We start from the raw sequence: 16,483 nt of genomic DNA on the forward strand, positions 1-16,483 counted from the left end.
ATGAGGAATTTGTGACCACAAAGATAATTGAAGAATTTGCAAAAATAGAAGCATTTGAACATTCAGGTGAAGAATTAGCAGATTCATGTTCAATGCATTTCAAACATGGTAGAATGAATTCATCCTGAGTGGAACTGATCAGTTGAGCAAGCAATGAATCATTTTCCTTCTAAAGATCTTCATAACTCACCCTTAGCTTCTTAAGATCTTGCTTTCTTTGAATAAATTCATAAGAAAGCTTCTCATGATCAGCTAAGAGAGTGTTATGATGACTCTAAAGGTTATCAAAATTAGTCTGTAGTTGCTGAAGATTATCAGTTTGAGTTCGATCCATTTCCTCACCCAATAGGTCATCGCTTTTGTCCAGCAGATTTTGAACCTTTTCAAAAGCCTTTTGTTGTTTGACGGCAATCTTAGCAAGTTCGGAATAACTAGGTTTGAGATTTTCATCAGATCCATCCTCACTTAATTTAGAGGAGGGATGTTTGAGTACCTTGGCACCTTTTTCCATGAAGCAATAGGTGGGAGCAAAGTCATCGACACCGTCGTCAACGGTGTTAGGGAAGTCATTTTCCTCAGTGTTGAAGATGGACTTGGTGACGAAAGCAGTAGCAAGGGCTAGGCTCGCCACACCAGATTCTGACTCCTCGGATTCCTCCTCTTCCTCATTTTCCTCAGATTCAGCTTCAGAGTCCATTTCCTTGCCAATGAATGCCCAAGCCTTTTTGGAACTGCTATTCTTGTGAGACGAAGACTTTGAAGATTTAGACGATGAGGACTTTGAACATTTCTTCTTCTTCTTTGAGTCGTCTGAACTATCATCCTTGAACTTCTTCTTCTTCTTTGATTCCTTCGCCCACTGAGGACAATCAGTTATGTAGTGACCAGTTTTCCTGCATTTGTGGCAAGTTCTCTTCTTGTCATCACGGGATGAGGAATCTGATCTCATGTCATCACCTCTCGAAGATTTTCCAAAGTGACCACATCTTGAGAACTTTTGGAATTTTCTCATGAGCATTGTTAGCTCCTGACTTAGTTCTTCAGGATCACCAATGCTGCTGTCGGAATCTTCCCCTTCATACGAGGAGACTGCCTTGGCATTCAGTGCATGTGATCTTCCATAGCTTGGCCCGTAGAGGTCTCTCTTTTTAGCTAGTTGTAATTCATGAGTGTTCAGTCTCTCAAGTATATCAGCAGGATCAAGTGACTTGTAGTCCCACATTCTTGAATCATCAGTGCTAGAGTGTCGAATGAGGAATCAAGAGATCTCAGCAACTTCTTCACCACCTCATGGTCGGTGATGTCAGTGGCACCAAGTGCTTGAAGCACATTTGGGATGTCAGTGAGGCGATCGAAGGTTTTCAGAACATTTTCATTGTCGAGTCTTTTGGAGCGGTTTAAGAGATTGCGAAGAACATCAACTCGAGAGTCACGTTGAGTTGAGACTCCTTCGTTGACCTTGGACAGCTATCCGAGATAAGCTTTGTTGTCTCCAAAGCACTCACTCTATCGTACTATCCTTTACTCAGATGGCCAAATATGATATTCTTCGCTTCAGAGTCGAGTTGCTTGAATCTCTTCACATCAGCAGCGTTCACGGAAGGAGTTATGGAGGGAACGCCATTTTCCACAACGTACCAGAGGTCGTTGTCAATTGCCTCAAGATGCATGCGCATCTTATTCTTCCAGTAGGGGTCGTCCGTCCCATCAAAGGTAGGACACCCAGCCGAGACTTTGATCATGCCTACAGTCGACATAACTAAAAATCCAGGTGGTTAAACCAAAATCACACAGAACAAGGGAGTACCTCACTCTGATACCAATTGAAAGTGCGTTATATAGACTAGAGGGGGTGAATAGGCAATTTTTACAAATTCATCACTGAGGAAATTAAACTTGAGGAATTTTCTAAGCAATGAACTACAAGTAGCAGAATAATTACTCAGGTGCATGAATAACAAAGCAGTAGCATAGTTATCATGATCAAATGAAACATACACAGAGCACAGGTAGTGTGTAAACAGGATAAGCGGGCTGATGACAAAGTGACTGAAGATTTAGGATTGAGGAAATAGAGAAAGTCTTCAGTCAAAGTCTTCAAACAGTAACGATCAATTTCATCAACACATGAATGAGGAAATGAAAGGGTTGAGGAAATAGAACTAGTAGCTTGGTGAAGACGATGATTTGGTAGACCAGCTCCAACTACTGTGACAGTTGCATGTCTGGTTGGAGCGGCTAGGTACTTAAAGCTAAGGACACATAGTCCTAGACACACAGTCCTCACCGTATTCTCCTTGAGAAAAGATCACATAGACCTCTCCCAATCACTCGTGGTAAGTCTTCAGGTGACTTCCAAACCTTCACAGACTCGGTCACTCGGCGATCCACAATTCCTCTTGGATGCTCTAGACCATGACGCCTAACAGTTTGGAGGATGGAAGGTCCTCACAAGTAACAAGAGTCGGTTCCACACAGGAACAATCTCTTTAGTAATGCTCAATCACTTTGGGTTGTAGGAGTTTAGATTTGGGTTTCCCTCACAGATGATTTTCGCTCAAAGTCCTTGGAGGATGGGATGCTCTAAATGACAAGTGTCAGTTTCTCTCGGAGCAGCCAACCAGCTAGTAGTTGTTGAAGGAAATATGCCCTAGAGGCAATAATAAAGTTATTATATATTTCCTTATATCATGATAAATGTTTATTATTCATGCTAGAATTGTATTAACCGGAAACATAATACATGTGTGAATACATAGACAAACAGAGTGTCACTAGTATGCCTCTACTTGACTAGCTCGTTGATTAAAGATGGTTATGTTTCCTAACCATAGACATGAGTTGTCATTTGATTAATGGGATCACATCATTAGGAGAATGATGTGATTGAAATGACCCATTCCATTAGCTTAGCACCCGATCGTTTAGTATGTTGCTATTGCTTTCTTCATGACTTATACATGTTCCTATGACTATGAGATTATGCAACTCCCGTTTACCGGAGGAACACTTTGTGTGCTACCAAACGTCATAACATAACTGGGTGATTATAAAGGTGCTCTACAGGTGTCTCCAAAGGTACATGTTGGGTTGGCGTATTTCGAGATTAGGATTTGTCACTCCGATTGTCGGAGAGCTATCTCTGGGCCCTCTCGGTAATGCACATCACTTAAGCCTTGCAAGCAATGCAACTAATGAGTTAGTTGCGAGATGATGTATTCCGGAACGAGTAAAGAGACTTGTCGGTAACAAGATTGAACTAGGTATTAAGATACCGACGATCGAATCTCGGGCGAGTAACATACCGATGACAAAGGGAACAACGTATGTTGTTATGCGGTCTGACCGATAAAGATCTTCGTAGAATATGTGGGAGCCAATATGAGCATCCAGGTTCCGCTATTGGTTATTGACCGGAGACGTGTCTCGGTCATGTCTACAATGTTCTCGAACCCGTAGGGTCCGCACGCTTAACATTACGATGACAGTTTCATTATGAGTTTATATGTTTTGATGTACCGAAGGTTGTTCGAAGTCCCGGATATGATCATGGACATGACAAGGAGTCTCGAAATGGTCGAGACATAAAGATTGATATATTGGACGACTATATTCGGACACCGGAAGTGTTCCGGGTGATTTCGGAGAAACCCGGAGTGTCGGAGGGTTACCGGACCCCCCCCCCGGGAGAAGTAATGGGCCTTATGGGCCTTAGTGGAGAGAGAGAGAGGGGCGGTCAGGGTGGGCCGCGCGCCCCCTCCCCCTCTGGTCCGAATTGGACTAGGAGAGGGGGGCGGCGCCCCCCTTTCCTTCTCCCTCTCCCCCTTCCTTTCCCCCTCCTAGTAGTAGTTTAATGAGGGGAGTCCTACTCCTACTAGGAGGAGGACTCCTCCTCCTGGCGCGCCCTGCAAGGGCCGGCCGGCCTCCCCCCTTGCTCCTTTATATACGGGGGAAGGGGAGCACCTCTAGACACAACAATTGATCTCTTAGCCGTGTGCGGTGCCCCCCTCCACCATAGTCCACCTCGATAATACTATAGCGGTGCTTAGGCGAAGCCCTGCGACGGTAGAACATCAAGATCATCACCACACCGTCGTGCTGACGGAACTCATCCCCGACACTTTGCAAGATTGGAGTCCGGGGATCGTCATCGAGCTGAACGTGTGCAAAAACTCAGAGGTGCCGTAGTTTCGGTGCTTGATTGGTCGGGCCATGAAGACGTACGACTACATCAACCACGTTGTTATAACGCTTCCGCTTCCGGTCTACGAGGGTACATAGACAACACTCTCCCCTCTCGTTGCTATGCATCACCATGATCTTGCGTGTGCGTAGGAATTTTTTTGAAATTGCTACGTTCCCCAAGAGTGGTATCAGAGCCTAGGTTTTATGTGTTGATGTTATATGCACGAGTAGAACACAAGTGAGTAGTGGGCGATATAAGTCATACTTCTTACCAGCATGTCATACTTTGGTTCGGCGGTATTGTTGGATGAAGCGGCCCGGACCGACATTACGCGTACGCATACGCGAGACTGGTTCTACCGACGTGCTTTGCACACAGGTGGCTGGCGGGTGTCAGTTTCTCCAACTTTAGTTGAACCGAGTGTGGCTATGCCCGGTCCTTGCGAAGGTTAAAACAGCACCAACTTGACAAACTATCGTTGTGGTTTTGATTCGTACGTAAGAACGGTTCTTGCTAAGCCCGTAGCAGCCACGTAAAACTTGCAACAACAAAGTAGAGGACATCTAACTTGTTTTTGCAGGGCATGTTGTGATGTGATATGGTCAAGACGTGATGAGATATAAGTTTTTGTATAAGATGATCATGTTTTGTTGAAGTTATCGGCAACTGGCAGAAGCCTTATGGTTGTCTCTTTATTGCATAAGATGCAAGCGCCAAATAATTGCTTTACTTTATCGCTGTGTGATAGCAATAGTTGCAAGAGCAATAGTTGGCGAGACGACCATGTGACGACACATTGATATAGATCAAGATGATGGATATCATGGTGTCATGCCAGTGACGATAGAAGTCATGACGATGTTTTGGAGATGGAGATCAAAGGCACAAGGTGATGATGGCCATATCATGTCACATATTTTGATTGCATGTGATGTTTTTCTTTTATGCATCTTATCTTGCTTTAATTGACGGTAGCATTATAAGATGATCTCTCACTAAATTTCAAGATAAAAGTGTTCTCCCTAAGTATGCACCATTGCCAAAGTTTGTCGTGCCCAGACACCACGTGATGATCGGGTGTGATAAGCTCTACGTCCATCTACAACGGGTGCAAGCCAGTTTTGCACACGCAGAATACTCAGGTTAAACTTGACGAGCCTAGCATATGCAGATATGGCCTCGGAACACTGAGACCGAAAGGTCGAGCGTGAATCATATAGTAGATATGATCAACATAATGATGTTCACCATTGAAAGCTACTCCATTTCACGTGATGATCGGTTATGGTTTAGTTGATTTGGATCATGTGATCACTTAGATGATTAGAGGGATGTCTATCTAAGTGGGAGTTCTTAAGTAATATGATTAATTGAACTTTAATTTATCATGAACTTAGTCCTGGTAGTATTAGCATATCTATGTTGTAGATCAATAGCTCGCGTTTAGCTCCCCTGTTTTATTTTTTGATATGTTCCTAGAGAAAACTAAGTTGAAAGATGTTAGTAGCAATGATGCGGATTGGATCCGTGATCTGAGGTTTATCGTCATTGCTGCACAGAAGAATTATGTCTTTGATGCACCGCTAGGTGACAAACCTATTGCAGGAGCAGATGTTATGAACATTTGGCTAGCTCAATATGATGACTACTTGATAGTTTAGTGCACCATGCTTAAACGGCTTAGAATCGGGACTTCAAAGACATTTTGAATGTCATGGACCATATGAGATGTTCCAGGAGTTGAAGTTAATATTTCAAGCAAATACCCGAGTTGAGAGATATGAAGTCTCCAACAAGTTCTATAGCTAAAAGATGGAGGAGAATAGCTCAAGCAGTGAGCATGTGCTCAGATTTTCTGGGTACTACAGTCGCTTGAATCAAGTGGGAGTTAATCTTCCAGATAAAATAGTGATTAACAGAATTCTCTAGTCACCATCACCAAGTTAGTAGAACTTCGTGATGAACTATAATATGCAAGGGATAACGGAAACGATTCCAAGCTCTTCGTGATGCTGAAATCAACGAAGGTAGAAATCAAGAAAAGCATCAAGTGTTGATGGTAAACAAAACCACTAGTTTCAAGTAAAGGGACAAAGGGAAGAAAGGGGAACTTTAAGAAGAACGGCAAGCAAGTTGCTGCTCAAGTAAAAAACCCAAGTCTGGACCTAAGCCTGAAACTGAGTGCTTCTACTGCAAAGGGACTGGTCACTGGAAGCAGAACTACCCCAAGTAATTGGCAGATAAGAAGGATGGCAAAGTGAACATAGGTATATTTGATATACATGTTATTGATGTGTACTTTACTAGTGTTTATAGCAACCCCTCAGTATTTGATACTAGTTCAGTTGCTAAGAGTGGTAACTCGAAATGGGAGTTGCAGAATGAACAGAGACTAGTTAAGGGTGAAGTGACGATGTGTGTTGGAAGTGGTTCCAAGATTGATGTGATCATCATCGCACACTCCCTATACTTTCGGGATTAGTGTTGAACCTAAATATGTGTTATTTGGTGTTTGCGTTGAGCATAAATATGATTGGATCATGTTTATTACAATACGGTTATTCATGTAAGTTAGAGAATAATTGTTGTTCTGTTTACATGAATAAAACCTTCTATGGTCATACACCCAATGAAAATGATTTGTTGGATCTCGATCGTGGTGATACACATATTCATAATATTGAAGCCAAAAGATGCAAAGTTAATAATGATAGTGCAACTTATTTGTGGCACTGCCGTTTAGGTCATATTGGTGTAAAGCGCATGAAGAAAATCCATGCTGATGAGTTTTTGGAATCACTTGATTATGAATCAGTTGATGCTTGCGAACCATGCCGCATGGGCAAGATGACTAAGACTCCGTTCTCCTGAACAATGGAGCGAGCAACAGATTTGTTGGAAATCATACATACTGATGTATGTGGTCCGATGAATATTAAGGCTCGTGGCAGGTATCATTATTTTCTGATCTTCACAGATGGTTTGAGCAGATATGAGTATATCTACTTGATGAAACACAAGTCTGAAATATTTGAAAAGTTCAAAGAATTTCAGAGTGAAGTGGAGAATCATCATAACAAAAATAAAAGTTTCTACGATATGATCGCAGAAGTAAAATATTTGAGTTACGAGTTTGTCCTTCAGTTAAAACAGTGTGAAATAGTTTCACTACTCACGCCACCTGGAACACCACAGTGTAATGGTCTGTCCGAACGTCATAACCATACTTTATTAGATATGGTGCAATCTATGATGTCTCTTACCGATCTACCACTATCGTTTTGGGGTTATGCATTAGAGACAGCTGCATTCACGTTAAATAGGACACCATCTAAATCCGTTGAGACGACACCGTATGAACTATGGTTTGGCAAGAAACCTAAGCTGTCGTTTCTTAAAGTTTGAGGTTGCAATGCTTATGTGAAAAAGTTTCAACCTGATAAGCTCTAACCCAAATCGGAGAAGTGCGTCTTCATAGGATACCCAAAATAAAATGTTGGGTACACCTTCTATCACAGATCCGAAGGCAATATATTCGTTGCTTTGAATGGATCCTTTCTAGAAAAGGAGTTTCTCTCGAAAGAAGTGAGTGGGAGGAAAGTAGAACTTGATGAGGTAACTGTACCTGCTCCTTTATTGGAAAGTAGTTCATCACAGAAATCTGTTCCTGTGACTACTACACCGATTAGTGAGGAAGCTAATGGGATCATGAAACATCAGATCAAGTTACTACCGAACCTCGTAGGTAAACCAGAGTGAGATCCGCACCAGAGTGGTATGGTAATCCTGTTCTGGAGGTCATGTTACTTGACCACGACGAGCCTATGAACTATGAGGAAGCGATGATGAGCCCAGATTCCGCGAAATGGCTTGAGCCCATGAAATCTGAGATGAGATCCATGTATGAGAACAAAGTATGGACTTTGATTGACTTGCCCAATGATTGGTGAGCCATTGAGATTAAATGGATCTTCAAGAGGAAGACGGACACTGATAGTAGTGTTACTATCTACAAAGCTAGAATTGTCGCAAAAAGGTTTTCGACAACTTCAAGGTGTTGACTGTGATGAGAGTTTCTCACTCGTATCTATGCTTAAGTCTGTTCGAATCATGTTAGCTATTGCCGCATTTTATGAAATCTGGCAAATGGATAAACAAAACTGCAATCCTTAATGGATTTATTAAAGAAGAGTTGTATATGATGCAACCAGAAGGTTTTGTCAATCCTAAAGGTACTAACAAAATATGCAAGCTCCAGCGATCCATCTATGGACTAGTGCAAGCATCTCGGAGTTGGAATATACACTTTGATAAGTTGATCAAGCATATAGTTTTATACAGAATTGCGGTGAAGCCTGTATTTACAAGAAAGTGAGTGGGAGCACTACAGCATTTCTCATAAGTATATGTGAAAGACATATTGTTGATCGTAGATAATGTAGAATTATTCTGCAAAGCATAAAGGAATATTTGAAAGGAGTTTTTCAATGAAAGACCTCGGTGAAGCTGCTTACATATTGAGCATCAAGATCTATAGAGATAGATCAAGATGCTTGATAAGTTTTTTCAATGAGTACATACCTTGACAAGATTTTGAAGTAATTCAAAATAGAACAGTCAAAGAAGAAGTTATTGCCTGTGTTACAAGGTGTGAAGTTGAGTAAGACTCAAAACCCGACCACGGCAGAAGATAGAGAGAGAATGAAAGTCATTCCCTATGCCTCAGCCATAGGTTCTATAAAGTATGCCATGCTGTGTACCAGACCTGTTGTATACCTTGTCCTGAGTTTGGCAAAGGAGTACAATAGTGATCTAGGAGTAGATCACTGGACATTGGTCAAAATTATCCTTAGTGGAATAAGGATATGTTTCTCGATTATGGAAGTGACAAAAGGTTCGTCATAAAGGGTTACGTCAATGCAAATTTTGACACTGATCCAGATGACTCTAAATCTCAATCTAGATACATATTGAAAGTGGGAGCAATTAGCTAGAGTAGCTCTGTGCAGAGCATTGTTGACATAGAAATTTGCAAAATACTTATGGATCTGAATGTGGCAGACCCATTGACTAAAATTCTCTCACAAGCAAAACATGATCACACCTCAGTACTCTTTGGGTGTTAATCACATAGCGATGTTAACTAGATTATTGACTCTAGTAAACCCTTTGGGTGTTGGTCACATGTCGATGTGAACTATGGGTGTTAATCACATGGTGATGTAAACTATTGATGTTAAATCACATGGCGATGTGAACTAGATTATTGACTCTAGTGCAAGTGGGAGACTGAAGGAAATATGCCCTAGAGGCAATAATAAAGTTATTATATATTTCCCTATATCATGATAAATGTTTATTATTCATGCTAGAATTGTATTAACCTGAAACATAATACATGTGTGAATACATAGACAAACAGAGTGTCACAAGTATGCCTCTACTTGACTAGCTCGTTGATTAAAGATGGTTGTGTTTCCTAACCATAGACATGAGTTGTCATTTGATTAACGGGATCACGTAATTAGGAGAATGATGTGATTGACATGACCCATTCCATTAGCTTAGCACTCGATCGTTTAGTATGTTGCTATTGCTTTCTTCATGACTTATACATGTTCCTATGACTATGAGATTATGCAACTCCCGTTTACTGGAGGAACACTTTGTGTGCTACCAAACGTCACAACATAACTGGGTGATTATAAAGGTGCTCTACAGGTGTCTCCAAAGGTACATGTTGTAACATCCCAAAATTCTAAATTTTGGAATGTTATAAACAAATAGATAGATTTGATTGATTGGTTGATTGATTGTTTGAAAGTGAGTGAACTTCGAAACTTTTTGAAAGTTAAATGAGAGGGAATAAAAGGACTTTCCCAAACTTTCACCTTTTTCTTTTGATCCCCGAGAATTCAAATTCTTTTCATCACAAAACCCTGGAGAGAAGATGACATGACTTCTTCCATTTGTTTGAATGACATGGGGTGTTGAAAATATTTGAATTTCATTTGGCAAATATTTCCAATTCTGAAACTTTACGCAACTCAATGACCCACGGAGAGAGTTGGAGATTTCGTTTTTTTCATATTTGAGTTTTCTCAAATGTTGAGAATAGGATCATTTGATTTTATTTATTTTATCATCAATTATTTCTATTACAAAAATATGAGAGAGGGAATAAAATGACTTTCCTAAAATAAAGAAATATTGAGGATTTATTAAAAAATCAAATAAGATTTTTTATTTTGGAGTTTTTCGGTGTTTTATTTGAATTTAGGAAAAATGTGCATTTTTCAAAATTGCATTTAGGGCCCAAATAAATGTTCACCTTGTGCGGCTTGATTTTAGAAGCCCGTGAAAATTTATTTCGGAATTTTTGGAGTCCGTGTAGTATTTTTCTTTATTTTTCTTCCGACCGGAATAATTAAAAAAAACTAACCGACTTCGGGCCATACCCGAGCGGGACACCGCCCGGGGGCAGCCTTTAAATAGCGCCGCCCCGAGCCACCCCAGCCCATCAGCCCCGCCTCGATCCGCGTGCGCCGCCGGAGCCGCCGCCACCGCCGACGATCCCGCCGCCCGAGGTTCGTCGCGCCTCATTTTCCGTGCCAAAAAAAAGAGAAAAAAAATTTGGCGTTCTTCGTTTTTCTTTTTCTCGGATTAAATCCGCGATTTTTCTGATCGCGATTCTTGATCCAATTTTCGTTTTAGTTTGACTTTTCGCTCGTTTATCGGAATCAGGCGATTCAGGCGCCTAGGGAGTCTCGAAACCATTTATCCATTTAACCAACTTAAACAAGATTTTGCTATTGTAAAATTTTCCCTAGATCCATATTACTAGAACGAAGTTGTTTTGTTTCGCAGTTTGACTTTCGTTGCTTCGTTCGATTTGATTCTTTTTGCCAATCGGAGTTCTTAAGTTGAACCTTCTGGTTAGATCTCTTATTTGAGTTTTACCTGTGCATTAGATGAGTACTTATTGTATGCTTGCTTGTTTGTCTGTGATAGAATACCCGGAGTGCGCCGCCTGTTACTTCGAATCGTTAGGTTTCGCAGATCGTCAACAAGTTCACACTTTGATCATATCCCCTTCATACCCAGTTTTCATTGCATTAGATCAAACGTCAAACATTGCATGATTAGGATCTAATTAATTTGTGGGATTGGAAAGTAGTTGATGAGGTAGGAACCTATTTCCCTGTTACTATCAAACCCTTGGGAGTTACTTCTACGTGTTGCTTATATTGCTATGCTATGCTCGTAGACGTGGTTTGGGTATGAGTGAAATCCATGACAGATGTGAGATTGTTATTTAATGGTTCAACTTAAGGTGGCAACTTGAATACACATCTGGGTGGATTGCTAGGGGCACCCTGGGGATATACCAGTGGACTTGCCCGGACACCTGGGGATATACCAGTGTTGTCCTAGGAGATCCCGGGGATATACCGTGTGATCATCCTACGGTCCGCCACCCAGGCTCAAAGGGATCATAAGATTATTCATGCTAGAAACTTCCGTGTGCAGCCACAAGCTATTATGGGCTCTAGCATAGTTGACTAAGTCGTGCGAACTCTTACAGTGGTAGACTAGCAGATGTAGGGGATGTAGGTGGTACGGTCTACCCATCGTAAGGTGCTAGCGCTTTTGAAAGACTATGTCTCAGTCATCCGTCTTCTCAAACACCATGTAGTGCGAGAAACCAAACGGAGGCGATCAAGTCTTGTGGGGAAAAGTGTGCAAACCTCTGCAGAGTGTATAAACTAATCATGGTTAGCCGTGTCCCCGGTTATGGACATCTTGAGTATCTAGTTCTTGGATTATCCTGTTGATCTCATCACGTTACTTTAAATGAATATTGTTGGGTTTAATGATATTACTTAATTGGGATTGAGAATGCTGTCAACCATTCTCAATGTTTAACAACCACCATGATAGTTAAATAAATTTATTCCTTTGCAGTAGGGAAAAATTGGCTTTTCGCAAAAACCTTATAACCGTAGAGCTTTTCCACCAGCCAAATATGTATGTAGTGATAGCCATTATTCATCATTGCTCTACAGTGTGAATTTGCCAGTACATTCAATGTACTGACCCTCTGTGGCTGCAACGTCTCATGTTGCAGGATTTCTTATGACGAGTAAGTGATACGTTAGGGTTATGATTTCTACACTCAACTTTGCCGTTGGTGTTGATGGGAATCCACAACCTTGTTACTTCCGCTATTTTGGATTGAGGTAATAGTATTTACGTTACTTTACACATGTGATTTACCTCTATTATAAATCCTCGAGTACTGTGTGTGTCAGCATACCGATCCAGGGATGACACTTAAGCACAGAGACTTCATCCATTCGGGTCGGGTCGCTACACATGTTGGGTTGGTGTATTTCGAGATTAGGATTTGTCACTCCGATTGTTGGAGAGGTATCTCTGGGCCCTCTCGGTAATGCACATCACTTAAGCGTTGCAAGCAATGCAACTAATGAGTTAGTTGCGAGATGATGTATTACGGAACGAGTAAAGAGACTTGCCGGTAACGAGATTGAACTAGGTATTAAGATACCGACGATCGAATCTCGGGCAAGTAACATACCGATGACAAAGGGAAAAACGTATGTTGTTATGCGGTCTGACCGATAAAGATCTTCGTAGAATATGTGGGAGCCAATATGAGCATCCAGCTTTCGCTATTGGTTATTGACCGGAGACGTGTCTCGGTCATGTCTACATTGTTCTCGAACCCGTAGGGTCCGCACGCTTAACGTTACGATGACAGTTTCATTATGAGTTTATATGTTTTGATGTACCAAAGGTTGTTCGGAGTCCCGGATATGATAACGGACATGACGAGGAGTCTCGAAATGGTTGAGACATAAATATTGATATATTGGACGACTATATTCGGACACCGGAAGTGTTCCGGGTGATTTTGGAGAAAACCGGAGTGCCGAAGGGTTACCGGACCCCCCCCCCCCGGGAGAAGTAATGGGCCTTATGGGCCTTAGTGGAGAGAGAGGGGCGGTGTCGGTGTCAAAACCGGCGGATCTCGGGTAGTGGGTCCCGAACTATGCGTCTAGGCTGGATGGTAACAGGAGACAAGGGACACGATGTTTTTACCCAGGTTCGGGCCCTCTCGATGGAGGTAAAACCCTACTCCTGTTGATTAATATTGATGATATGGGTAGTACAAGAGTAGATCTACCACGAGATCAAGGAGGCTAAACCCTAGAAGCTCGCCTATGGTATGATTGTTGTATATGGAGTTGATTATCGACTAGCCTGGCCTCGGTTTATATAATGCACCGGAGGCCTAGGATAACAAGAGTCCTAGCTGAATACGCCGGTGGGGAGAAGTCCTTGTCTTGATCGCCAAGTCTTGTGGAATCTTCCTTGTATGCGGTAGCCGTCCGAACTGGCCCATGAGTATACAGCCACGGGGGTCCTCGGTCCAATCTAATAGATCGGGAGACGACGTGGTGAGTACCCCCTAGTCCAGGACTCCGTCAGTATCCCCCTGAACCGGTCTTCAAGTTAGGGACGCTCCTCGATTCTTACGAACTGTTCTTCATCTTCGGTTGCCGGTCTTGAAAACTGGTTCAACAAATCTTCTTTATCTTCGATCTTGAGGATCGCCGAAATGCATTCGACGAGTTTACAAGTCGGGTATCTGAGGAGCCCCTTTAAGTTTCTGGCCTTTATCAATGCCTTGTTTATTTTTATGACACACCTCGGGTTTGAAGTTGTTCCCGGGAGGCAGGTTCCTCTTGCGTCCGAGCTCCAACGCTGGACTGTGTCCAGGCTCCAATGCCGGACTATATCCGAGGTGTCATATCACCTTGGTTCAAAGAAGTTGAAGGAGTTTAGCCGAGCTTAATGCCGGAAATGCCCTCTATGGAGCCAGCCACTAGCGCCCGAGCTTTATGTCGGACTGCTTCCACGGTGGTGCACCACCCCGACTATGGGCCGATTTTTTGTCAATATTTTTTATTGGTGCAATTTATTCTCTGCCGAGATATATAGCCAGTAGCCCTCAAGGTGTGTATCGGTCTAAAACCCGAGATGCACATGAAGGATGATATAAGACCGCTGATCCTAGTAGCCGCTGAGACTCAGGTTGATTTGGAAAATCGGCCTGAGGATCAAGTCCTAGCTCGGAAGAATACTTCGGGACACAAAAGCGGCGTGCTCAGTCCTCAAGACTCAGGTTGGGTGCGGCCGACCAACCTGAGGATCAAAATCTCCTCGGAAACTATATTGCACATAAAATTTTCTACATTGGACAAGCAATGCAGTAGCCCCCGAGACACTGGTCGGGTGGCAACACTAGATCAGGGGATCGATGTGCCCCTTTAATATTTGTAAATAATAAGCCCGAAGCCCAGTAGCCCCCGAGCCTTAATGCGGGCATGGGTGGCTGAATTAAGGATCAATATCCATAGTAAAATCACAAATTATGTGTAATGACTCTATGTATCCAAGTACTTTACGTCATTAATGCTCGGATCCGCATTGTACAAAACTTTGTTGACCGACCATCGGCTTCCACCTCCTTAGCCAGTAGCCGAGGAGTGTTTGTCCTACTTTATAAAGCCTTTATGAGGGCAAAGATTTACGACAAACAAGGCAATCTGGCCACACGGTTTTATAAACAAAGGTACGCAGAGAGATATGTTATATTACTGTTTAACAGAAGAAATGTATTCCAAAGAAAATAGTCCCGCTATCGGTTCCTTTCTTTGGGTTGTCATGCTAAGCATGATCATGAAACCTCAGCTCGAATGTAAGAGCAAAATATCGAGGATTTAGTTTGGGAGGCCAGTTAATAGCCCCGGGTAGTGTTCGGCGATAGTCGAGGTCAAGCCGTAAACACTTCGGCCAATGTTATGAATGGCCCGTCATAGTCATCAGATCGCTGACCAGTTTATGCTTATTGTGACAGTCAGTTTTCGGCTTTCTCCACTAAGGTGCTTAACCATGTGAGCTGGAAGCACAAACGCAGTGGTTCTCCCTTTCCACGCCTAGCCGAACAAAACGGAACGTAGGAAGCAAGTGCAGGAGCCGGGCAACCCAACTATTGACCGAAGACACAATTCGAAACCGATGCATATATAGCAATATCTGAGAATGTTTTTGCCGAATCCCTAAAGGTGTCCGGCGTTGCACTGCGAGACTAATGCTGGAAAAGCACAAATAGTTTTAAAGTGCCAAAAAGCTTGGAAAACCAAGAAACGTCAGTAAAAACATGACGTCCGAACAAGATCAAGTGTTCGATACCAATCCGAAAATTGGTCTTAGAAAAAAGAAGTGCTTCTGTCGTCCTATAACATGACACATCCTATCTCAAGACTTCGAGCGGGTCAGCCTACGGCTTCAACCTCCTATCCCGAGGGTGGAGTACTTCTCATTAGGCCAGTTTAGCAAACTAAACTCTAGCGGCTTTGAGAGAGAAATTAGGCTCCCCGGCTAGTGACCGCACACTCACGTCTAAAAAAGGAGTGATAAATAATAAAAGAACTTTGCAACGACTGAGAAGAAGAACGCTTATTATAAAACGGCTCAAATAAACTTAAGAGCCCCCAAGTGACTTGGGTAGAAGAATGATTGCATGTACCGAAGTACTTATATCATATCTATGTTCAACCGAACTTTAAACGCATCTTAATCGACCGTTGGCTTCTCCCTCTTCGGTTAAGGACCGAAAAGTGTTATGTACTCCATTGGTCGAGAATATCGACGGTGTTTCCAATAACCAGGCAATCAGGCCATAATGCTATAACAGACAAAGCGCGCTCAGGGAACTTATGCTATATTACTGCGAAGAGTAAGAAGCATCTTCAAAGAAAATAATACCCCCACCGATACCTTTCTTCGGTGCTCATTGTTATTATGAGACTTGTGCAATATATTTTTTGTACTCATGAGTTCCGTTGTGTGCCGACCATCATTGAATAACTATAAGAGCGCTAGCTTTCGGCTTCACCCAGTCTGAGGTCCGGCTCGGGTGACCCGATCGTGACAATCGCAGATGTGCTCCCTTTACTCCCTAGCCGAACAATCGGGAACGTAGGGGTAAACACAGGAGCGAGGCAACCCAGCTTGCAAATCGCTTAAGTCAATGTGGTGCATATTGCGGCGTAATACACGAACAAGGAACGAAGCCGTACAAGTATAATCATATGCAACAGGAAAAGCTTCATGAAGGAAGCCCCCAAGTAAATGGGGTATTTGAATTTATGCATCACAAACAAAGTTTGGACAAGGAAATTTTTTAGAAGCAACTTTTTTCCAAAA

The 16,483-nt window shown here is 42.4% G+C and overlaps 1 protein-coding gene across 1 annotated transcript; it reads right to left on the reverse strand.

The window, feature by feature from the left end:
• Positions 1–274: 274 nt before the first annotated feature.
• On the reverse strand, positions 275–1,222 carry LOC125506884. The gene has a single exon (XM_048671598.1). The coding sequence runs from the start codon at positions 1,220–1,222 to the stop codon at positions 275–277; it is 948 nt and encodes a 315-aa protein (XP_048527555.1).
• Positions 1,223–16,483: the final 15,261 nt, after the last annotated feature.

Source organism: Triticum urartu, chromosome 5 (genome assembly GCF_003073215.2).
Source record: "Triticum urartu cultivar G1812 chromosome 5, Tu2.1, whole genome shotgun sequence".
NCBI classification, from domain to species: Eukaryota; Viridiplantae; Streptophyta; class Magnoliopsida; order Poales; family Poaceae; genus Triticum; species Triticum urartu.

Excerpts from the sequence above, each read along its gene's own strand:
- LOC125506884 (XM_048671598.1), bottom strand. The coding sequence starts at position 1,222 with ATGTGGGACTACAAGTCACTTGATCCTGCTGATATACTTGAGAGACTG.